The 25345-nt window shown below is 38.7% G+C and overlaps 3 protein-coding genes across 4 annotated transcripts in view; 2 read left to right on the top strand and 1 right to left on the bottom strand.

The window, feature by feature from the left end:
• LOC119726974 (protein yippee-like 2) overlaps positions 1-7238 on the top strand; it is a 46402-nt gene extending 39164 nt beyond the window's left edge. For both annotated transcript variants that reach the window (XM_038198827.1, XM_038198826.1), the window contains exon 5: positions 6783-7238. In XM_038198827.1, the coding sequence (XP_038054755.1) occupies positions 6783-6878 (96 nt within the window). In that variant the 3' untranslated portion in view covers positions 6879-7238. The remainder of the gene's footprint in view (positions 1-6782) is intronic.
• A 9356-nt stretch (positions 7239-16594) lies between these two features.
• On the top strand, positions 16595-20061 carry LOC119726973. Its single transcript, XM_038198825.1, has 2 exons — positions 16595-16919; positions 18027-20061. The coding sequence occupies exons 1-2, from the start codon at positions 16715-16717 to the stop codon at positions 19250-19252; spliced, it is 1431 nt and encodes a 476-aa protein (XP_038054753.1). The 5' UTR covers positions 16595-16714; the 3' UTR covers positions 19253-20061.
• A 600-nt stretch (positions 20062-20661) lies between these two features.
• Positions 20662-25256, bottom strand: LOC119726971. The gene is made up of 3 exons (XM_038198823.1): positions 25166-25256; positions 23967-24090; positions 20662-23458 (listed from the first exon to the last, which is right to left on the bottom strand). The coding sequence occupies exons 1-3, from the start codon at positions 25243-25245 to the stop codon at positions 22136-22138; spliced, it is 1527 nt and encodes a 508-aa protein (XP_038054751.1). The 5' UTR covers positions 25246-25256; the 3' UTR covers positions 20662-22135.
• Positions 25257-25345: the final 89 nt, after the last annotated feature.

Here is a 25345-nt window from a genome sequence, read left to right as displayed (position 1 = left end):
AAATTTATGACGTTATAATGACGTCACCCTGTTATTTCTTATTACTTTTTAATATTTTATTTTTCCTCGTAAATTTTGTACACACCAGTATGTTTTTCAACAGCCTGTCCTTGGCATTAATTATTATCGAGGTGACTGACTATATATTAGGTCAACACTCTTGGTCCACCAGCAAGAGAGGGTCCAACAACAAAATTGTAATAATGACGTCATCAGGTGTCACGTGACATGGCATTAAAGGTGCAAACTTCAAAGCAATATTTACACATTTGGTATTTGGAATCATACCTTTCTTACCATTCTAGATATATTTACCACAACTTTTTCGATCCTTTGGCTAGCTACTTTGGGCTCATTTTCTTCCTCGGCGCGTGGGACGTCACGTCAATCGTCACAACAGACGCGACTTCATTATTTACATCTTTCAAGAAGCACGACAAATTAGACTTATTAAAAGACGCGTTTCACAGTGACGTATAAAATAAATGTCGTCATCGTACGATTTTTTGATTTTTTTTTCACCTTGAAGCCGTCTCACGAACGCAGCATGCAAAGTTCAATATTCTTTTTGTATTTGGTTTGTTAGGTAAAGGTATTTGCATAAAATTTTCAAAAGTGTGTGACGTCATCATGACAGCATCAAAAATACAATTTGTAAAACAGATATAACGGAACGTCCGATCGTCACGAAACTTGGTTGATAGCTAGAGAATGGTACTAGTATGCAAAATCCGAAATGATGTCACCATGACGTCACCAGTTGATTTTTAAAAAAAAATTTTTAATATTTACAATTTCATTCCGCTTCCGAAATTTTACAATTTCTTTCATCGGATTGACTTCAAACTTGGTACAAACCAAGACCACAATGACAAAATGTGCATTGACAAGTGTTGTCAAGATAACGTCATCACAGGGCATGTGGCGGCATGTGATAAAATAAGGGAATAAATGTGTGCTCGAGAGGTTTTAATCACTCTGTTTAAGACCGCTTAGAGTCTGGGTGCTGATAATGCCGGAGGCGAGGGTAATTATCAGCACCCAGACTCTAAGCGGTCTTAAACAGAGTGATTAATACCGACCGAGCACACATTTATTCCCATTCATAAATACCTTTTCGTTCAAAAAAATATAATATTTCGGTCAAAAAATCCCGATTTTGTTCAACAAGTTCACTTCATGCTTTTTGAAACATCCCTCTAGCTAAATAATGGAGTGTTCAGCTGGCGATTAAGATGTAAACAACCCTTTTATGGAGATTGACGCGCGCGTGGCACGTTCTGTGCGATGTCGCGCAGAACGCACCTGGGGCGTTGCGTTTTGAATTTAGAACTATAAAATTCTGACTCACTGGTAGTGTTGCGCATGCCTACGTGAGGACTGTCTGAGGTATTTATGAATTATATTTTAGGAATTATTCTAAGCATTTTGAACAACCTTTAACTGCATGAAGCACTCTAAAAAGTGACTGCAAAAAGACCAACAAAACCTTAACATGTGTAAAATGCGAAAAAGCCCTATGTTCTGTTTTCAAACAGACATAGACCTCTAGTTTTTTGGGGTTTTTTGTTCTTCCATATTTTTCCCATAGGATAACATGTGTTTCGTTGTACACAAGACTTTGGGACTTTTTCAAAATCCAATAGACTTCAAACCTGGCACACCCTTAGACCACCATCTGAAGATGTATGCCGAATCATGACGTAATCATGACGTCATCACGTATCATGTGACGTCATCCTGAAAGTGCATATTTTAAGGCCCTATATCTACAGAACCGGAAGTCCGATCAGCTTTAAACTTGGTATGCAGGTATTCCAGCATGTGTTACAGACAAAAATTACAGTGAAGAACTCGTTGATGTCATCATGTGATTTTTATGAATTATTAAATTTTTGGACCTTTTACTCATATCTCATCAATGGAACGTGGTAAATTCGAAATTGTTTTTTTTTTTAAGGTTTATTAGGTAATAGATAGAACCAGGTAATAGATAAAATGTGTGACGTCATCATGACATCATGAAAAACATGATTTTTGATGCACATATAATTACGAAACTTGGTGGGTAGGTACATGTAGGTATTGAAAAAAGCATTTAAAATCTGAAGTGACCTCATCATGACGTCATCATTTCATTTTGTTATTATTTTTTAACATTTTAATATTTTCTTCTAATCACCAAGAATGATATAAAAAACCACGATCCGATCGACTTCAAACTACACACTTTAATAGACCACTATTTGAAGGTTCATCCCGAATCATGAAGTCATCATGACGTGATCACGTGTCACGTGACCATTCCTCACCAAGGAAATTCCCCGGATTCTGCTATTCTCCTAACCAGGCTACGTGTATGTTGCACTTAATTTCACTACATGCACTCCATTTTCCAAAGGATAACACATGTTCGTTCAACACCCCACATTGGGACTACATCGGATCGACACTTAGTCCACCATCTATAGAATACTCATGTTCATGTACATTCCACTTGGATGAAATTCTTTCATGGCAGTTGTTGCTAAAATGGTCAAAACAGCTCAGTGTTTGTCCACAAACACATTTCTAGTTTTTATTTTTTGAGAAGTTTATTTTGGTGATTCTACTTATAGTCCAGCGGATATGTGAAAAAAATTGTGCACTTTTGCATAAAAGCGTGAAACTTCACAAAGACATAATTGTATAGATTATAAGTGTTTTCCAGATTCAGAGCCACCACAAAAGTACCTTTTTGGGGGCGTGGCAGCCATTTAAAAGAGGGGGGTTAATTATTATGCCCACCTTGGGAAAAATTGTGCTCATATTTCATGAACGAATAAAACGTCACACAGACGTTTATATTCATAAAGGGAAAAAAATCCAGATGTGGAGCCATCTCGAACACACCTTTTAAGGGGCATGGCAACCATATTAGAAAAAAAGGGGCAGGATTTTCATTATGCCCACCATGGAAACATTGTTCCCACATTCATAGAGAAATGGAACTTTCCACAGACATTGACATTCATGAGATAAAAAAATTCCAGATGTGGAGCCATCACGAACACTCCCTTTTAGGGGCGTGGCAGCCATATTGGAAAAAAGGGGCGGGGTTCTCATTATTCATTATGCCCGCCATGGGAAAAATGTGCCCACAACGATAAAATCTAATTCCCACAGACGTTAATATTCACGAGAAAAAAAATCAGATGTGGAGCCATCGCAAACACCCTTTTAGGGGCGTGGCAGACATAGTAACATGGGGGGGGGGTAGTCATGATGCCCCTATAAAAAAGTTGTGCCTCCCTTCTATAAACGGATTAAACTCCACACAGACAATATTCATGAAAATCTTTCTTTTTTTCGAATGTGAAGCCATCACAAACTTACCCTTTTAGAGGCGCGGCATGCATTTTTTAAATGGCGGGAGGGGGGGGTACTCAATATGTCCACCGTGGAAAATTTTGACTGCTGTTCATATTTATAATAGAATGCACCTCAGATAGCTCTTCTAATGTGTTGGAGTAAGGCCGCCTTTATAGTTGGAAGTGACTGTTGGCAAGCCCTTTTTTTCTTACACTATGCATTCTTGCCTCATCTATATTAACCCAGTTACTGGTTCTGTCGTCTGTAGAATTATTGTTAACCTCTGAACTGCAGCAATTTCTGAATTGGGATAAACTGTGGTACCTCAGTTAGTCTTGGAAAGACTATTGTTACTTCTTCAAATACATTATGTGTTTCCCATTCCTTTTTTTTCTGACAGACCCAAAGGCATATGCAGTGTCGCAACCTGTTTAAAGTACAAAATGTTGTCAGGGCTACTGAGTTTTTACTGGATTTGGTTGGGGTAAAACTCATCAGAGATATTGATATACCATTTTTTAGTGAACAGAGGGGGTGTATGGTGGGGATACACAGGTTCATTGACTGTGAAGTCATAGTGGACGTCACCAACACTTTCTGACATCATGTTGTGACCCAATCTGCTGTCAGTGTTATGATTTTTTAGCCTCGAGCTTTGCGCATCTTTTGATACCAAAAACATAAAAAAATCGGACCACGGGTTGCCGCGTAGCGAAAAATTTTCTGGCGCTATGCGCCGTGAAAACTGAATTTTCGTATATACGTCCTGTACACAGAGCAGAATTGCCATTCGTACATATGAATCATTAATTAGCCATAATTCCAAAACCCTTTGACCTATAGTCATGAAATTTCTTGGGTATGTTTATGAAGAGTTGCTCTATGCATGTGCCGAGTTTCAAAATTTTTCGTCACTCGATGGCCGCGATCTTAAGGGGGGGGCAGAATCCCCCCCCCCCCCCCCCCCCCCCCCCCCCCCCCCCCCCCCCGCCTGAGAGATGGTCAAAATAACCCGGCCCCTTTAGGGTTAAAGCTCCAAAAAATTCAAAAAAATATATTAAATCGCACGTGACGTCACCTCAATTTTTACCTATAACACATCCCGGTCTACAAACGTACCGAGTTTCAACCCAATCGGACTTACAGTTCTGTAGATATAGGCCTTCAAAATATGCACATTTGTGATGATGTCACGTGACCCATGATGACGTAATCATGACGTCACTCTTCGAGACACAACTTCACTATAGGGTCTTTACCTGAGATAAGTTTCATTGCAATAGGAATGTGTTTTAGGTCAAAAGTGTGTCACACCAAAAACGTGTACAAAGTCAATGGGATTTGGGGTGGACCCAAAAAGATCAAAAAGAAGAAGAAAAAAAAATCAGAACAAAAACAAAAGCTTTTTCGCAAATTTGCGAAAAAGCCAACGAGAGATCTATGTCTGTTTGCAACAGAACATAAGGCTTTTCCACTTTATGCTTTTATCAATAACACGTCCCAGACTATGCATGTACAACATTTCAAAGTATACGGTACAATAGTTTTTAAATTTAGCATGTAGCGTCTGTGAGATATATTATCTTCCAAAAGAAATAAATCCATATTAAATCAGACGTGTCGGACTACCTTCGTACCCAATTTTGGGTCATGATGACGTCACCTCAATTTTTACCTGTAAACACATCCCGGTCTACCGGTACATACCAAGTTTCAACCCAATCAGACTTTCGTACAGTTCTCTAGATATAGGACTTTACAATATGCACTTTTAGGATGACGTCATGTGACCCATGATGATGTCATCATGACGTCACCTCAATTTTCATCTTTAACACATCCCGGTCTACCTACATACCAAGTTTCAACCCAATCGGACTACAGTTCTGTAGATATAGCACTTTACAATATGCACATTTAAAATGACGTCACGTGACCCATGATGACGTCACCATGAATCACTCTTCGGGACACAACTTTGCGATAGGGACTATGCCTGTGGTAACTTTGAATGATGTATGAAAAAGATTTATGCCAAAAGTGGTGGGCAGAAAAATCATGTACAAAGTCGACATTTAGATTTAGGCGACAAAAAGAAGAAGAAGAAAGAAAAATCTTAACAAAAAGAAAGGCTTTTCCGCACTTTGCGGAAAAGCCAAAAAAAACTAGACTTATGTTTGTGGACAAACATAGGGCTGTTTCGGTAACTTTTTTTGACATGTGACATGTAAAGTTTCAAGTATAAGTTCCATCCAGAGGATGTGTAGTTCTGTTTATAATAAATGATAGTATATAATATGTGATTACATTCTCATAGGGCTTTGAATTATGACCTCACATGTCACGTGATGACTTCATGATGACGTTTCATCAATTTTCAAATTTCAACTATTTTTTTTGTAAATAACTACTTAGCCAGAGCATGCATCGTTCAAAGCAAGTTCACATCTTTCACCAATTTTAAATTACAAGGCACTTCCGGTTTCAACCAGAAGGAAGGGTCACGTGATTTTGCACATAATGTTAGAAATGAAGGCCCTGGATTATTCTATCAATTCCCGCAAAAGTCATGTTCATGTCTCTCACGGTTGATTTTATATTGATTTTCAAAGATTAAATTTATTAATCTTTAACATGACATCACCTGACCCATGATGACGTCATCATGACTTCATTTCATTTTTCATCTATAACACATCCCAGTCTAGGTACATACCAACTTCCAACCCACCAGACCTGTAGTTCAGGAGATAAAGGCCTTCAAAATATGTTTATTTTATATGACGTCATATGTCACATGATGACGTCATCATGACGTCAAGTTAATTTTCATCTATACATGTAAGACATCCCAGTCTAGTTACATACCAAATTTCAACCCAATCGGACCTGTAGTTCTGGAGATATAGCCCAATCTGTCAGATCTAGCCGAATTCTGTTAGAAAATGGTCACAACAGAAAAATCGCATATAATGTGACGTCACGTGACTCATGATGACGTTATGATGACGTCAATGTTCGGCGACCATCTATGGGTGGTGGTCTAAGTGTGTGCCAGGTATAAAGGCAATCGGGCTTGGGCTGAAAAAAAATTTAAAAATTTAAAAAATAAAAATCTTAACGAAAACAAAGGCTGTTTCGGCTGGTTGCCGAAACAGCCAATTAATTAATTAATCCAGATTGATTTGAAGAGCATTCATTCCTAAAACTATACTAATACCGGTAGTGTGAATTCTCAGTGCTTATCTGTGACATGTAACACTGTGATTTTTGGGCTACGATAACTATTTTTTGTTCCCTTACATGCAGAATTGCACTTCCGTTGATGGATTTTAAAAATCATATGAGTCAAGTATAAAATCTGTACAATAGTGTGTCCTTTCTTTGTTGCATCCTCTTTTATAATTTATTTTCCTTTTATGTGTGTGCAGGAGCATGCCTTTGAAAACAGTCAGAAATACAAGGAGGGCAAGTACATCATCGAATTGGCACACATGATCAAGGACAATGGATGGGACTGTGACTGAGTTTGCAGCCAGTCAAGGCTGTACATGTACGTTGACAGTCATGGGTATTAAGCAGAGTTGAAACCAGCACTTACTAAAAAAGTGAGCTATGAACCTGGTCATTCTGGTTAAAATGCCCTTAGCAATATTTTATGTATTGAATGGTGCCAAGACCCAAAGTGCCCATTTTATCAGCAGCTCAGTGTTAGCATGCTGCTGCTGAATAAGGATTTTAATTTGATGTATTATAAAGAATCCTACTTGTCACTCAAATACCTAAGACTGCCACACAAATCTAGGAAAGTACTTGGCTTACCTGGTCAAGTGGTCACCACCTCAACAGAAAGCATTCTGATGAGTATTCTGACAACATAAAGGCAACATTGTGTTTCTGAGATAAAAATACAGGAACTATTGTTTAACTGGTCTTCATTATGAAGTAAACAGGTAGACTTGTCTTTGCGACTATATCCTTCAAAAAAAAAGCTGAGGAAATTGTGTAATATTGTAAAAAAAAAAGTATGAAATTATTTAATTGTGTCCTTCTTTGACCTTATGGAAGGGAGGCTTGTACCGGTAGATGTAATTTTATGTTTGATAAACCTTACAAAGTCGACCTTGAGTACAGATTTATAAATTATTTTTTAATGCTACGGTATCATAAATGCATGTAGATGTAAAAATTTACGATAACTATTGTTGCAATCTGTATCAAGCACAGGGCTGTACAATACAGCAATTCTGTAACAAAGTTAACTTGGCCAAAGCTACGGAAGTAAGTTATTAACCTCTTAAAGGAGTGGGAACCACTATGGTTACATGTTTATCCATTTAAGTCAAACTCATCAATTGTTCTTATGTTCTTATGTGTAAGGGCAAGTCAAAGATAAAACGCATGTAAAATCTCTATCTTTTCACTCTTAATATAAATCATAATTTTTTCTCTTGAAAACAGTCACAACCAACAAAAACATGAAGAGATACCAGACCATAGAAGTATGTGTTAAAACCGAGTCAGAGGGCAATGGTTTTGTGTCACTGGGATAGGCATGAGTAAACCTTTTGTGCATTTTTTGCCACTAAATTTAATTTACAAAATACAAATAACACCTTCTGAGGCACCTAAAAAGAAAAGGACCAAACAATTTGGTAGATAGTCTTCCTGACCATAATGTCACATATTTTAGTTTTAATTGTACACTTTACTAGTATTGGTGTCATTGCCTGGACAGGTTATATTAGGAACTCAACATTTCCTGCATCATACAGTGAAACATGTAATCTGATTTACTGCAGTATGGTTTTGAATTAAAAAGTACAAGCATGATTAGAATCTAGGACCTCAAGAGTATTAAACATGAGGCTTGGCCTCGCCTGCTTTGCGGGGAAGACAGCTTGCCCGCCTGCTACCTGCTACGTGGGTGTGTTGACCACTATGCGGGAAGGCGCCTTTACATATGTAGCCCATGGGAGGGGGGGGGGGGGAGTCTCCGCTTTGATGAACTCATGAACACAAACATACACTCCCACCCATTGTGCTTTTTGGTATAGCGTTGATGTGCCTGTTCCTCCCCTTTTTTTCCAACATATCTGTGCAGGGCAAATGGTCAGAATATTTTTCAGCCTGTTACTCAGCTCAATTGCTTAACCTGTGCTTTGCGGCCAGGGATCACTCCCCACATAGAAACACAACACGGTGATGAACAGTTATCAGTTATCTTTACTTTGTTTAATAACATATTGATTCATTGTACATGTCATACCATAGTGATGTACATTGATGATACAGAATGTCCTTTCGTGCCACATTGTGTCGTCTATCACTAAGCTGTATCACCAGAAACCTAGTACATACATGTATTTCTGTACACGGGCTTTATTCACGAGTCGGCCATATCAAATTGAAAGCGAGGTGACATCTTCATTGTTGGAACTCGCGAAGGGAAATGAAAGCAATGACATAATTATTTTAATACCAGTCTGGTCTGATGAATAATTTGAAATTTGTGAGTTAACACATTTGTGATTAGCCACATTTAAAAAGAAAGTGAAAGTGAGGATCAATGCATTTAGTCTGGCGCCATCCCATTCAACATTCACAATTTATAAAATACATTCAGGGAACACGACCAAAATGGCTTCCTCTTGAATAAGTTCCATACATGCATTTAACTGTTAGTTTTCATACCGATCCACACTGACATTTGGTACATGTATAAGTCCAGTGGATATGTTCTGTAAGCCTATTACAAGGTTGTGCTTTTCGCCATAAAACGCCATCTTTTGTACAGAAGTGAAATCCTATTGAAATTACCAAAAGTTCAGCTAAATTTTAACTTTCTGGGGGAAAAAAAGAAAGAAAGAGAAACACCCAAAACCATGCTTGTAGATCTCAATTGCTTCTTTTTTGATCAAAGTATAAAAAAGTGATCAGGTAAGAACTCATGAAAATGCATGTACCTGTATTCTGGTATGGGTTAATATACCTGAGACCTAATGACGTCACGTTTTGTTTACATAATGCGCTTTGCTATGAGAGCCAGGTGGTACACATCCCACCTGGTTCTCATAGGAAAGTGCACATGTAAACAAAGCGTGACGTCATTAGGTCTTGGGTTTTTTCTGTGCACTAATACGAGAGGGTGCTTTTTTACCACTTTTGAGAGCCCCTTGGACGGGACTCACCGTGTGTGCATACAGGTTCCTGCGCATATAACGCGAAGTACGCGCAACAAATTATAGCCATCTTTGGCGATGCGTTCCAATGTCACTCCAAGTAATCTCCCCCAACTGTCCCTTTCTTACTGGGGAGGGGGTACTTGCGCACGGAGTGGATAGACTAATCTCGTGACAGCCATTTTGTTAAGTGGCATCAGGCTCATGCGAGTTGCGCTCGGGTAGTACGCACACACTCTGGGATACCTTCGACCAATAGGGTTACCAAAATGTGTGCACACCTTGTCTTAAAGAACACATACCCTTTCACGTGAATATGGTACCACCTCAAAAATGGCTTCTACTGTTGGCCGGATTAGTTGTTGTGCATATTTACATAGCTACACCAATTAGTAGTCAGGTGGCGCATGGTAGGAATCGTGAAAGACTGGTCCAAAGCACTACCAAATTTTGCAGATAGATTCTTATAGCCCTAAAGATGATAAGTAGAAGAGGTGATACCCGAATTCTTTTGAGAAGGGTGCCTAATTTGCGATAAATACCTGCTGTATAATATATTTATTCCCATTTTGGGGTATATTTTATTATTTTTTATATTTTGAAAAGTATATTTTGGGGATTCTACTTACATATTCTTACTTAAATAACATTTTCTAAAGCACATCAGAGACTCGATGATTATAAGGACATTATGATTCAAAAGGGCTACTACTATACCCTAAAGTTGCGCGTATTTACCTTTTCCTCAGATATCAACTGCTAGTCTTGCCAAACCAGTTGAGGAGCTTCAAATTCACAAACTAACTTACTGGCACCTAACAAATATAAATGAGAAATTCATGTGAAAACTGATAACGTCTTGATATTGAGCCCCCTCCCCAAAAATGAGAAAAAATACCGAGGTTTGGCAAGACTACTTGATATCTGGAGAAAAGGTAAATGCGTGCAACTGTAGGGTGTAATAATAGCCATTTTGGATCTTTACTATTGTCCTCTCATTATCCAGTCACTTATATGCTTTAGAAAATGTTATTCAAGTAAAGATATTTCAGAAGGGTCCCCAAAATATACTTTTCAAAAAATAATACCCACATTATAGGGGACAAAAATATTACACGGCAGGTAGTTACAATTTATGCAAATTAGGAGGCACCCTTCCCAAAAGAATTTTAAGTGTCGCCCCTTCTAAATATCTTCTCTGGGCTATGAGAATCTATCTGCCATGTTTGGTGCTTTGGACCAATCTATGCTCTCGAAAATCATAAACTTGCAATTAGATAAAAATTTTCTACAACTTCAAGCCTGTCATTTCGGAACATTCTGAATGCTTTCTTCGGGTTCCAATCAACAAATACGCTACTTATCTTCAGCAATTTCTATTGATTCAGTCCATGCACGCATAAGCTGCATCTAACCTGAGAGTTATGAACCATCAGTTTGATAAAATATTGCACCCATAATCCAGTGTTTTTGTGATAGCCAAACATTTGTAAATACATGTACATATCTTAATGCTTTATTATTAAAAATAAAAAGGTTTTACATGTTATCTTCTGTGTTTTACCATAGATCGTCAGCATTTTCAGTAAAGATGTACCAGCTGTGCTATTGCCCTGTTTTACCTAGCCTTTCGTCAAGGCAATCGTGGCTCAGAGCGACATTGAATTTTGCATTCTGGAAAAAGAACAAATCATTTGTTACATATAAAAGAGAAAATGTCAAATTTGAAATGGACCTCAAAATATAATCATGCACAAGTTTGCTTTCAGTGAGTCCTTTTAGTATTCAAGTTGACCTTGTTAATTGAACACAATCATGCAGGACAGATTTTTTTGACATGGTTCTCAATAAGCAAAGGCGATAATTTTTCCCAATACAATGAGTGGGGTCATGAAACACTCTGTATGTCCCTCATTACATATTTTAAGTAGTAATTCAATTGTTCATATCAATGAAGGAATTATTTGCTTTTTAGGGGGTCTACCCGATGTTCCCCAATACGTATGTTCCCCAATACCGATATCCCCCGGGCTAGGGTTAGGGTAATGATTTCGGGGAACATCGGTATTGGGGAACATAGGTATTGGGGAACATAGATATGCACCCGCTTATTAGTATTTGACTTGATTTAGAAATAAATTATTGCAGTCAAAATCAAAGTCTGTAGACTTCAGTATGTGTGCACCATTGTAAAAAAATTGTGTTTTGCTGATGGTCATTGACACGGTATACTTTTTAACCATGCATTTTAAATTTCTGGATAGAGGTTTATAAGCCCATCATATTCTCAATCAACAGTACGGTGAACCATTTCTACACTTTTTTAATTACACGAAATCCACCAGTCAGTTACAGACCGCTACTCCAATCCCATACTCGCATCCCCCCCCTACAGGTTTGGTGTACGTTGAAGACTTTTCATTGTCACTGGTAATTACTTGTACTTTTTGTTAGTACGTTCAAGTTTCTGCAAATGATTTTGTTTGATAAATATCTAAGGGTAACTTGCTAATCAAGAACACATTACCTTTTGTGTCCTCGATATACACCCAACACCAACTGATCAGAGTATCTTGGTGAGCTTGTAAACGTGATTATGATAGATAGTTACTTTGTTAATTCCGGAAATAATTATACTTTCTCTAGTATGTGTGTGTATTGCATGCATCATGTGATTCAATAGTTGTAGGATTTTCTTCGATATTCTGTGCCTTTAAGATTTGAAAACCTGTCCCTGAATGCTTTCGTTCAATTTCGACATTTAATTTATTAAATTGATAAAAGAAACCGTGTCACTCTGAAGTTTGTTAAGTATATTAAAAGGTCGTCATTCTAGTGACTACAATCCGGTTCGTTAGTAAATACATCATACACGCGCGCGCACCACTGATTACTGTACTAGCGCCCATTGGATAAACACTCAAGTTGCGTTATTTCCGGTTCCAATCACTGGTTCCGATCATAGACATATAATAATTTAAGACGCACCCGTTGGAAAGGCCTTCTTTCGTTGATTTCTTCAAAAAGACAGCTTGCTAGAAAGAATAATTTCACAGGGAGTTTAGTCCCCTTACTATCTTTCAACCAAGTATGTTTTTCAACAATAATTACGCCAGTTACTTTTTGGATAGCTGCAAAATGATGGACTCGGGCTTTAAGCATGTTAAGGGTGCGTTCGAGCGTGTTACTCTTGCTACTCCCGAGTGCAGGAAAATGTTGCGTGCGCACCACTCTCGGTGCAAGAGTATGATGGGGAGCATACTCTTGCTAACTCGCGGGTCGTACTCCTGCCGTTCGGGCGCTCAGGAGTATACTCGTGTTAACCATAGATATAGAACTTAAATAACTAGATCGGACGCGCGTTCGAACGCGCCATTCACTGTGCACAAAACTTTTGGGTTCTTCATGGACGCGCTGCAAAGTCACGTGAATAGGGCCACGCGCAAAGGGCAGCTGGTGAATGCTGGACGGAAAAATATTGCCAACACCCCCACCTGAATTCAGCTATGCGTTGAAGTTCTTAACAACAGGTTGACATTTTTAACTACGATTTTTGACATTTCACATTCCTTCGAAAAGTTACACATGGGTTGGCATCTGTGTCGTATTTGGGGCCAAATTGGCGACTGTGTTGAAGGTAATTGATTTTCAGCCAAGAATACTACTTTGTACCGAGAAGTAACCACATTGTGTTCTTATATCTTTACAAAGGCAAATGTCAAAAGCGTAGTTAAAATGTCAACCTGTTTAATGAGATTTCCCCCTCCTTTTTCAAAATGTGCAATAAATATCAACCATTACTTGCCCATCAGACAAAACAAAAACTTTTAATTTTACCAACATCAAAATGAAATAACAGAAAATCATTTTGTAAATGAGCAACAACAAAAACACGCACTTGAAATAATACGTTGCTTTAATACTGCTAGCCTCAATAGACCGCTTGCAGACGCGATCGATAATTGACGCGCGAAGGTGCGCGACGCCATGTTATGAGACAAAATGTGCATAGATAGATATACGCTTGTCCCACAACATGGCGTCGCGCGCCTTCGCGCGTCGATTATCGAACGCATCTGCAAGCGGTCTATAGGAACATTAAATTTGAAATGAATGGATGACTACAAAAACAATCTCTGGTCATCTGTTGTGTTCACTGAACACATAGCCTTGACCAAGGCGTTGGGCTTATCGATTCGCCGATAAAAAAAAAATCGCCGATAAGCAAATCCCTAATCAACTTGGCAAGGCATAAATGCGTGCACATATCGATGCCCGTACGCTGCTAGTGAGAAAGTAACTTGTACCATACAGCAAGGCTATGCTTGTACATGTACATGTACATGTACATGTACGTACGCACGTACATCACACACATACTCGTACAACAGCCATGCACACACAGTACATGTACATGCATGAGCTAGTCCGCGTAACCCAACGACAGGCCACGCGGCGCGTATATCCCCCACACGTACGTACGTACACCCACACGCAGAACATAGTAGGCCTACGTTTACTGCCTTATTACACCATGCGTACAGTCCGTACTCACGTGTGTGTGCTTGCTGGTTGTGTTAGTACCGAACCGTTCGTACGGACAAGGGTCGGTGGTACACGCACGGACAAGGGTCGGTGGTACACGCACGTAACCGCGTTGATTGTGGGTGCTAGGGCCCGATTATCTCCCTTCGACAAAAAGCCGAGAGACCGCATTGAACAAGGCTACTGAACACACTGATACTTGAATAACTTTTAGATAATAAACAATTTATATACAATGAAAACTCACTCGCTAGCTAATAAATACACTGATGAAATGGCAGTTCCATATCCATAGCCATTAATCAAGGTGTCAAGAATATCATTGCTCATGAAAAAAATACATTTGGTTGTCACCATCCGCATAATTATGTGAAGGTTTAGCCTATGCAACTACCAGCAGTTGAGTATTGCTTCCCATTATTTATGAACCAGAATAAGTAATTTCAATATATCTTCCTCATATGCATGAACGCAAATAGACGGCTATTCAATCTTTCAATTTCTGAGGAGCAACAATAAGATGATAACGAAATACTGAGCGAAACTTGTTAAATTTTAGCTATGGTCCACGCATGAGGCAGTTATGCGTGGCCAGCTATATCCTCACTGTACGCACAGTCGGCAGTGCAATCTTCTTTCTGACGAAAACGTACGCTTTTGTCGAGTAGTGCAAACTTCTTCATCTGTTCACTATGATTGTGATTCGTTGAGCAAGGCGCAGTTTTCCCAGCTCCAGCAAAGTGACTTCCAATTGCAGAATAGGAAACTGTGTTTCCATCTGGTCGGCCGTCTCTGGAGTAACAAGTTGCTCCTCTTTCAGGCCTTTTACCACCTCTCTGACGGATAAGATCTTTTTCGACATGATCGTCGATTTTCCTGCCGGAGCTGTCTATTTTCCTGTTCAAGCTTGGACATATAGCCTTCCTGTCATTTCTGGTGGTAGACTGTATGCATGCTCTATCGCTGGTTTGATTTGCCGATACAGCCATGCACTGAAGCAATATCTTCGACGGGGGCTTGGGTCGGTTCTTTCCTTGTCGTTGGCAGCTTTTCTCTCTCGTGCTGAAGTCCATACACGAGACTGTAGTCTTTCTACGAAATAAAACAAATAAAGCACATGATAGGCCTTTAAATACATGACAATAATTATTGATAGCCTATCCTGGCCCCAAGTCTCATTGTAATACTTACAGGCTTCAAATGAGTCGGGTATAGTCTTCAAAGTTGGACGGTACGGCATCGTCACGCAGACGGGTTTTCCCCCATTCCACCTTGAAGCACTCTGCAGGGAAATGGTCGCTGCAAAGACGATCGTGCTTTGTTGGATTCCATTTGCTGCCATTTGGAATATTTCTCCTAATCCGCTGAAGCCTAACTTTTAATCTCTTTCGATTGCCATGGGGGAACCTGGGAAGTAAAATTAATAAGCCTCGATTGAATTTTTTTTGGAGTTTTAGCAAAATGCAAACATTTTTGTAGGACTTTATCCTTCAAGATATACAATCCGTGTTCTTCAAAAAAAAAAAATGAAAAGGAGATGGGAGTTGCCTTGATACACTATACACTACAGATCAAACAGCATCACATCTTTACCGTAAATCAACACTCCTGAAGTCTACCCGAAATTGCAAATGTTGTGGATTTTTTTGATATTTTGTTCGTGTTGTTTAGAACACGTAGTTAGTGAACAGATTTGTGGCAAGTCTTTCTTAACAATGGACAAATTAAAAGAAAAAGTGACGGATCATCACATAGGCCTACGCCTTGAAATTGTTTCCAGTGCAAACGTCATTGATGTGTTCAAACTGGGAGAATGGTGCATTTTCTTCAATCACCCACATCCCACAACAAAAAAAGACTCCCAATCCTTGTTCCCAGCGAACTATTATTGAAAATCACGAGAGGGGAGGGGTGACGTTAGGCCAGAAATAATTGTTAGTCGATGTTCAGGCAAGGAGTACCATCTTAAATTTTAAAACAATGTACTGTCAAGATTTCAAGTAGGCCCTGCGCAGTTATTACAAAATTCGGAGGATCCTTTGGACCACACCCACTCTTGTGATTTATGTCAATTCGCCTTGCGTAACGTAGCCTATAATGAGTTAATTTTTATAAAAGCTGTCTTGTTCGAAATAGAGTCACAAGAGATAAATTCTATGTATTAAGTTACTCACACATGATGTTAACTTCTTGAGAGACTGTCCTCCGGGACCCTTTCTCCGTCCCAGTTGCACTTTGCTGCTGCACAGTTTGCCACCATTTTCAAGTCCTTTCCTCCTAGCCTACCACGGCAAGCATCGATGGAGAAGTGCAAGTGATCGTCACGCCGAAGAAATGCGCGTTTAAATTTTTGACCCTATTCACGTGAGCAATGGCAGCATCCTGTCAAAACGCGCGTATTATACGCGCGTCCGATCTAGTTTTTTAAGTTCTATATCTATGGTGTTAACACGAGTAGCACGCTCGAACGCACCCTAAATGTGTCAAAATATGGCACATTATTGGGAGACTTTTGACTAGTTCTAATTTATCGCAAGAGGGCGTGCTTCAACGGTCCCGGAAGTAAAGAGTTCGTATTTTGTTGTCCTTGATTCGTGCACAAGCAGTGCACCTCATTCAATGAAACCTTGCACCAAATGCCTGGATCTTGCTGTGCCGTGTTCGGATGTTGCCACCGCGGAGGGCACACATTTCCCAAGGACAAAAAAATACGAAACCAGTGGAGACGGGCCATCAAAAGGGATAGTTTCAAACCCATACGACCGTGGTGGCCAGCGGCTAGCAGTCTTGTGTGCAAGGCGCACTTTTTGGACTCCGATTACGAAGAGAAGTCAGTGCTGGGTAAGTTTAAAACAAAAACTATTCATAATTTCCCCCGATTTTTCAGCAATATTCAATGATGATCATGGCATGGTATGAACAGGACGACAGTGTAGTACTACTAGTAGCAAAGACGATATTTCTCTAATGTCCGCGTCTGCAATTGTAAAGTTGCACTGTGTTTCTTTGCTGGACATGATGGATATCCATGCATAAATTTGTACTGGCAAAGACAAAGTGGCATAAATGTTGCAAATACTGCCTGGTTGATTTTCCACTAATGGTCGAAATGAATTGTGGGAAGGAAAAAGGAACACTGTCTGTTTGTTCCTGTTTCCTTCCCATGGTGCCTTTTGTCCATTGTGCAAAATCAACCAACCAGGCAGAATTTGCGATAAGTGTTAGGGAATGTTCATATTAAAAACAATAACAAAGAAACACAGAGTCTCATTGCTTGCTCAGATCTCTCTTTTGCAACATCAACAACATCTCATTCAATGGGAGACTTTGAGACGCTTGGTGGTAGCAAACATACAACATGGTCCAACACGACTGGTCCGCTATTGTTAGCATTGTTTTGAGTACCCGTACCTTTACACTGCACATGTAGTACGACAATACTCGGAATTGAACTTCTAAGAGGGATTGTACTTTCTGGAAGAAGAAGCGCACATTAACTCAAACATGATAAAAACAATAGTGGACAATTGACATGTACGTGGAACCATTACATGTATGTTTGCTGCCACCAAGCATCTCAAAAGTCTACCATTGAATTTGCACAGATTTTTTTAAAAACTTTGCAATGTTATTACACATGTTAAGAGTCCTTAATTAATCAACACAGAATACAATAGGGCCTAATTAAACAGAGATACCTTTACACCCACTTGAAACGCTGAAAACATAAATGTACAGGGATGAGATTACCAAGCCAATTAGAACAAGAGGGCTGAAACTTAGATGAAAGGTCTGAAAGATAAATTGTATTTCAGACAAAAGTCTGTAAAATCTCTTCTATGAATGTTCATGATTAGTTTGAGAGGAAGCTCTTGCCAACCAACCACTTTTGCATTAATGCAACTTATCTAAGTACTTTTATCATGATGTTTCAATTGTTAATTGCAGGTTTCAAAGTGAACAAGAAAAAACTAAAGAAAACAGCTGTCCCAAGCCAGTTTGCATGGAGTAAAGTAGAACCCTCTTCACCAGCACTGTCAAGAGAAAAACGACTGAAGGAACGGAATGAAAAGAGAAGGCTTGAGAAAGAAGAAGTGAAACAGGATGAATGCAGAAAAGGGGAATCAGCTGAGAATGATGCCGTCGTGCAAGATCTTAATCTTGCCATGCAGGTTGACATCGAGAGTGTTCCAGTCATTCAGGAGGTACACATTCAAACTGATCCCCTGCCCAACTATTCTACGTGCACTTCCGAAACACAGACAGAGTCTAATCGTGGGTTTACGATAGAGGATTTCAAGACTGATTCAGCAGGAGTGCATTATTACACAGGTCTTCAAGATTACCTCACATTTTCTGATGTTTTAGCTTCATTGGGGCCGAGTGCATTTAAGTTGACATACTTACACGGTGTACGACCCAGCATCTGTGTACCAGATCAGTTTTTTCTAACTGTTATAAAATGCAGAAGATACACGCCAAACTTTGAACTAAGTCGTATGTTCAAAATAAGTGAGTCAGAAGTTTACTGTATCTTTGTAACCTGGATGAGATTTATGAGTCTTCAGTGGAGAGAGGTGGATATATGGCCCAGCAGAGACTGTGTTAGTTTTTATGCTCCATCAGATTTTAAGAGGAACTTCCCCACTACACGGACTATCCTTGATGGGTTTGAATTTCCTGTAAAGAAACCCAAAGCTCCCACTGCTCAGCAAGTCACCTTTTCTACATACAAAAATCGCAATACAGCAAAGTCAGTTGTTGGAGTGACCCCAGGGGGTCTTGTCAGTTATATGTCTTGTGCTTATGGAGGTTCAACTAGCGACCGACAAATAGCAGAACGCAGTGGACTGACTAGGAGAACAGATCCAGGAGACGCCATCATGGTAGACAAGGGATTTGATATCCAGGACATTTTTGCACCAGTAGATGTCACCATAAACATCCCAACATTCTTCAGGAAGAAGAATAGAATGTCAGGAAAGAGTGTTTTAAGGGATAGGAAAATTTCCAGTAAGCGAGTCCATGTTGAGAGAATTATTGGTCTTGGCAAAATGTACAAAATTCTCACACAGCCACTCAATCAGACAGAGATGACTCTAGCATCTAACATCGCATTCGTTTGTTTCATGCTGCTTAATTTCAGAAAATGCATCATTCCAAGCAGTGCCTAAGGAGGTTTTCCTCAGTAGATTTTGGTAGTCGTACCACCATGGCATCCGCATTTCTCTAATTGGGCGATTCCATGAAAAAGGGGACATGGTTGTAAAATGGAAATTTACTTATATCTTCAGAACTACAAACATCACAACAACAAGTGTGGTATTAAATTAATGGGGACAACAAGATCTTTCATTTGAGTGGCATGCCAGTGGGATGGAATGTAGTTCAGTGTGATTTTTGTCCAAAAAATTGTTTTGGGGCTAAAATGGTGGATTTTTGTGGTCATTTTTGCACCTTGTTTTAACATATGAAACACGCATGTTTAATATTGTGATTTTTTTATTTTAAGTCAGAGAGAAAGCTAGTAGGTGAGTTTTACCAAGACAAATCGCAATTATTCCAACCTAATTTTCCATTGGCAGTGTAGCAAACATTGATGTTTCACAGAGTGTAACGTTTGTCACGGAAATTGTAACGTCCGTCACAGGCTTAAATGGCGGATTTCTTCTAAAACCATGTGATTTTAAAAATTTAATATTTTGTGCAGGCTACCTCAGACCAGCACACACTGATGGAAATACTAGGATTTTTCGCAAGTGTGTAAAATTCACAGGGATTTGAACTGAGTGTCAAGAGTCAAAGGTGCTTGTCTTTTAAATGTAACATCCGTCACAAAAATGTTTTGGAGTTTAATGAAGGTTGACAGAAACTCAATATCTTGCGTTCCATGTAGTTAGTGACTTGTTGTGCTATCATACTGTAACTATTAACTATGGTTAAAAATATGCAAGACAAACTGTTGGCTATTTTCAGTGCGAATGTAACATTCATCACAATTTGAAAATGAATGTAAATTTTGAAGTGGTTTTTAAATGCTGGCTGGGAACTCATTAATTTTGTCTTGTGCAGATTTAAGCTAGACTTTGCCCAAGTCTTTGTTTTGATGCCTTCAAGTAGAAAAAAGTCAAAATTTTACATTTTTCCCAACAATTGTGTTCATCATATTCACCTTGTGATATGTGATATGTGAAACACCCCTCTAGCCTTATTATTAATGGTATGAGTCTCATGTGTACAGTACTAAAATCCTCAAATGTATGGAAATTGGCATGTGTGAAATGAAATGTTGATTCTATGGAATACGGACTCATTGATTGTATTGCGCATGTCTATGTCATGTGACGATGAATACTGCCTTGTATGATTGTTAGAGTTGATAAAACAGGAGTCAAAATTTCTTATAAAATTATGAAGGTGTTTAAAACAAGTTGGTACCTTTATCATCTTTTGACCAATAGAATTGGTAAACTGTCTGAGGTATTTATGACTAGACTTTATACAAATCTGAAATGCTGACAAAAAAACAAGGAGTTTCTGACTTTGAAATACATTAAAATTTATTATAATTTACTATGCACACGTTAGAAGAACATAAGTTATTGACATACATATTTTTTCATTAAATAAAAATACTAACTTTGTATCCCAGAGCATCTAATGTACATACATGTATGTATGTATTGAACTATAATTTATTGTGCACACATGGCAGAAGAAAAAAGTTAGTGACATAGAGATATTTTTTCACCAAATAGAAACACTGTAAGTCTGTATTCCAGAGCATACATATGTATGTATTGCATTATAATTTATTTTGCACAGGTTCGAAGAAAATAAGTTATTGACATACACAATTTTTTATTAAATAAAAACACTAAGTTTGTATCTCAGAGCATCTAATGTACATATGTATACATGTATTGAATTATAGTTTATTGAGCACACGTGGCAGGAGAAAAAAGTTATTGACATACATATTTTTAAATTAAATATAAACACTGTAGGTTTGTATTCCAGAGCATACATATGTATGTATTGCATTATAATTTATTGTGCACAGGTTCGAAGAAAAAAAGGTATTGACATACATAATATTATTTTAAATAAAAACACTAAGTTTGTACCCCAGAGCATCTAATGTACATATGTATGTATTGAATTATAATTTATTGTGCACACATGGCAGGAGAAAAAGTTATCAACATAAGATATAGTTTTTCACCAAATAGAAACACTGTAAGTTTGTACCCAGAGCATCTAATGTACATGTACATGTATTGCAACAGTTTTGTGAGCTAAAACATGTCACTAGTCAAGTTGACATACATTTCGTAAATAATTTTCAATATATTTATCTTCTATTAATTTCTAGTTAATAGGGCCCTTTGCAGACGATTCATGTACATGTATCTACAGGGTTCCTGGCCATGCTGGAAATCAGGGAAAACCTGGAAAATGAGTTTCCCTTTTTCCAGATAGGGAATTTGAGAAAAAATGCCTCAAATCAGGGAAAGGTCAGGGAATTTGATTGGCCCAAAATAGAAAGTGGTCAGTTTGTTATATTATGTCTCATGTCCAAACAGCCAATCCACTGAATGATTGGCTATGGTGGCTTTTTGGTGTGGAAATAGGTCAAAATAAGTATTCTAGAATTGTGAAAATTCATCAGATAAAACACAGGGGAAAATCAGGGAATTTTGTTTTCATGAAATGCTAGGAACCCTGACTTATAACAGGCCATCAAAGGCATTTACATATATAGAATGTTTGATGCCATGCACTTTAGATAAAATATAATACTGTTACATGTACATGACAGTTATATATCAAACACTAAAAAAGGGATGGTCTCAAAAGTTTTCCATTGAATCCAAGTAAAAGAAAAACAGTTCTTGCGTTTGGTCTGGTTAACGAATTTTGTTTGTCATTAGCAGAGAATAAATGAAAGTGTGACAACTACAGTACATGTACATGTATGTCCACTCCATGACTAAAACATTTGAAGCTCAAGAAACCAGGACTTCTTTTCTGTGATGTTTTCTTTTGCCTTTGTCTTAGGAAAAGTCATACTTGTCAGTAACTCTGTACAGAAAAGTTTCAAGCAATGCTGCCTTGAAAAACTGTTCGAAGAAATCCCGGAGTCTGATTTTGAGTTCGTTTATAAACTCATCATCTCGGGGGATGTGCATGATCTTCATATCTTTCGTTGTCCACACAACAAAATCACACCATTTCCTTTTTGTACACAACAAATTCCCCTGTACCTGGTAATAATAGTTGTGACTGTGTTTTAATGCCATTTTTCCAGAGCTGTCCATAAATAAATAGGGCACACTTGTTGGAGTTACTGCACTGTCTTTACATGTGTAAGGACACTTCACTTCAATAATCCTATCATCATCAACAAGGCCATCTGGTGAACATGCCAAATATGGGATTTCCATGCACACATGGATTCCACAACTTTTCACCAAATTACCTGTCTTACTGCTGTAAGCCTCCACAGCTACAGATTCATACTTCAGCCCATGATCTGTGGGTTTACTGGAAAACTCTGAGATAGTTGTCAATGACCTAGCCATTTTTTCAAAGTCTGTTCTAACCCCTGACTTACATATTCGGCCAAAGTTGGAGGCATGAAGTCGTTTTCTTCTTTCTTCCTTCCAAAACTTGTTTGTGCTTTGTCCCCTTGTAGCTTCTTCAACCTGTTCTAGATCGTTCTCTGTGATGTTGGTAACATTAAGACTCTTAAGAAAGTATTCTTCATGAGTTAGTTCCAGGTAATCATGATCATGAGTCACTGCAAAGATATTTGCAGGTGCATATAACTGCCGAATTGGCAGATCTTTTGCTTGTGAATTTATCCACACATTTCTGAAGTGATCATTATACTCTCGTGTATTTCTATATTGAGCAGGTCTTGGGTCAAAATTATTAAGTCGTTGAAGCCCCTCAGATTTACGAAGTTTAATTTGAGACATCTGCAAAGGGGAGCCATCATATTTCTTGCTCTGATGATGGGTTTGCAGGACTTCTGTACAAGTTTGCATTGTCAAAACCCCTTCTTTTTGTTTAGTAAGGGCAAACAGAGCCAGACCGACATGCTTACAGTGAGCATTAGGGCCAATACCAACAGAACACTCACACTGAGTTTCCTGCACTACCCCATACTTGTCTAACTTTACATCTACTTTGTATACCAACGTCTTCTTCATTTCTGCTGCAACTCTAGCTGCTATGTATATATGGTCACCCTCGCTGCTGTGACGCAATGAGAGAAGAAACCTGTCCCGATACATCGCCTCTGGCTTGCCATCTTCAGACTTCCCAAACTGTTGTATGAAGGCCTTCAGGGTGTCATTTGTTACATGTGGAATCTAAATAAAAGAAGAAAATCCTTAGTAACTTGTGAAAATGTCATCCAAACATATCCAAATTCACTGACACAGTGCTTTTGGGGGTGGGTATAATAATAGCGAGAGTCCTGTAGCCTGTTGAACAGGTACATGTATGCAAGAAAGAAAGAAAAACAAACCCTTGCAAACTCTTTTGAGCTATTCATTTATGTACATAATGATGAATGGGACCAACAATGTCTGAAAGACTCCCAGAAATGTCTCTTGCTAAAATAGTATCTTGGCTGAGTTTGAATTACCTAGACTCAATTGTATGCAAGACTCTGTGGAGACATCAGCAGACCTGAGAAAGTAATTTGATTTCATAGTGGATAGATCACTATGATAATTTCCGAAATTCAAGTGACCTACACACAAGAGCACACATACATGTACATGCACAGCAGGCAAAAACTCTGACACATGGCTACCCAGCACATTTCCTGCTGTGATTTTCATTTTTATCTGTTGATTAAATAAGTCTACTAACCTGGCTGTCTCTATTTACGTCCTTGTATGTTGACAAGTTGGGCATAGAAAAAGTATACACCTCCTCGGACTCCTCCAAATCACATCCTTGGCCGAAATTAAAATTTCTGTCGTAGCACTCAAGTCTGAAAATAAGAACAAATTTAAGAACATTTTAGAGACTCTAAATATTACTAGGCTCTAGCCTATCTAGGTCTGTGTTATAAAAAAACGCAGTGGCTATAGTTACGGTACCCATAACGCAACCCTCAACGGCTATCATTACGGAAGCTGTCTAGTTCCCCAACGTACTGGTATTCAACATCACAATGTTTGCTTTTGGGAACCAGACTATCAACCAAATGGTTCTCGGACTTTATTCCCCTTAAAAAACAAAACCGAAACCACAGAAGTTAGGGAAGAAAATTGAATCTACTTAAATAAAAATCATCATTTGATCAACAACTTACACTTATGAAATCTTTTTGAAAAAAAAAGAGGGAAAAAATTGTCAAAGGCACACCTTGGTCTTCTACCAACCGAGCTATCGACACACTCGAGCAAAATGGGGAGTTGTAGGCTAGGCCTAATTTATACGTTCGCCTTGTTTTTTTACAATGCTGTACCGATAGCATTTTTGAAGGCTGCGTTATGTTTACCGTTTACCGTAACTATAGCCACTAGGCCTACGTATAAAAAAAAATAATGGAATTGATTTTTTAAAAAAATCCAAGAGCGCTTTAATTTGAGGAAAATAGGCTTACATAAAAATATTGGCAAAGTAAATACATGCATTATAAATTGCAATTGACAGGGGAACATGTAGACCGGCCGTTTATGCCATGGGCGGAGAAAATCGTACCGCTGTACTTCACACAAAGTTGCAGTGCATGGAGCGACCGACCGCCATGTTTACCGGCCACCACGCAAGCCTGAGCCTGCCGCGCCGGCGGTGGCCATTTCGGACAATCACGCTCACAAAATTGACCTTCGACTTTGACGGTCTACTCAGGACCTTCTGATGGGCCATTATTTCTTCAAAATAACTAGGGCCTAATTTTCTTTGTACGTGCGCTCGAAAGACTTTAAATGTCAAAAGAAATGGTAGGCCTAGCTGACAATAACTGTTGACAAAATAGGAAGCGCTATCTGCACTAGTAAGTAGTATAAAGCCAAGGTTAACAAAGGCTAAGCCTGGCCTAACGTTAGTCCTCGACTTACCTCTCGACGAGTTCCTTTTTTCTGCCAGATGTTTTGGCGTTTCGCCTCCTTAGTTCCTCCTTCAAGAGAGCTATTGTCATAGATCCATAGGCACGGGCTGCACCCTGCATATTTATATATTGGTACGAACCTCGTTAATAAGAGGCTAAATAAAATACTCGAGCAAGATTAGCGCAGCTG

The sequence above is a fragment of the Patiria miniata genome, unplaced genomic scaffold (genome assembly GCF_015706575.1).
Source record: "Patiria miniata isolate m_02_andy unplaced genomic scaffold, ASM1570657v1 HiC_scaffold_2, whole genome shotgun sequence".
NCBI lineage: Eukaryota > Metazoa > Echinodermata > Asteroidea > Valvatida > Asterinidae > Patiria > Patiria miniata.
Note: the sequence above shows the minus strand (reverse complement) of the source record. Positions and strands in the feature narration are given on the sequence as shown.

Excerpts from the sequence above, each read along its gene's own strand:
- LOC119726973 (XM_038198825.1), top strand. The coding sequence starts at position 16,715 with ATGCCTGGATCTTGCTGTGCCGTGTTCGGATGTTGCCACCGCGGAGGG. Across the intron at positions 16,920-18,026 it reads CGAAGAGAAGTCAGTGCTGG|GTTTCAAAGTGAACAAGAAA; the intron begins GTAAGTTTAAAA and ends TGTTAATTGCAG.
- LOC119726971 (XM_038198823.1), bottom strand. The coding sequence starts at position 25,245 with ATGACAATAGCTCTCTTGAAGGAGGAACTAAGGAGGCGAAACGCCAAA. Across the intron at positions 24,091-25,165 it reads AAAAAGGAACTCGTCGAGAG|ACTTGAGTGCTACGACAGAA; the intron begins GTAAGTCGAGGA and ends TCTTATTTTCAG. Across the intron at positions 23,459-23,966 it reads ACGTAAATAGAGACAGCCAG|ATTCCACATGTAACAAATGA; the intron begins GTTAGTAGACTT and ends TCTTTTATTTAG.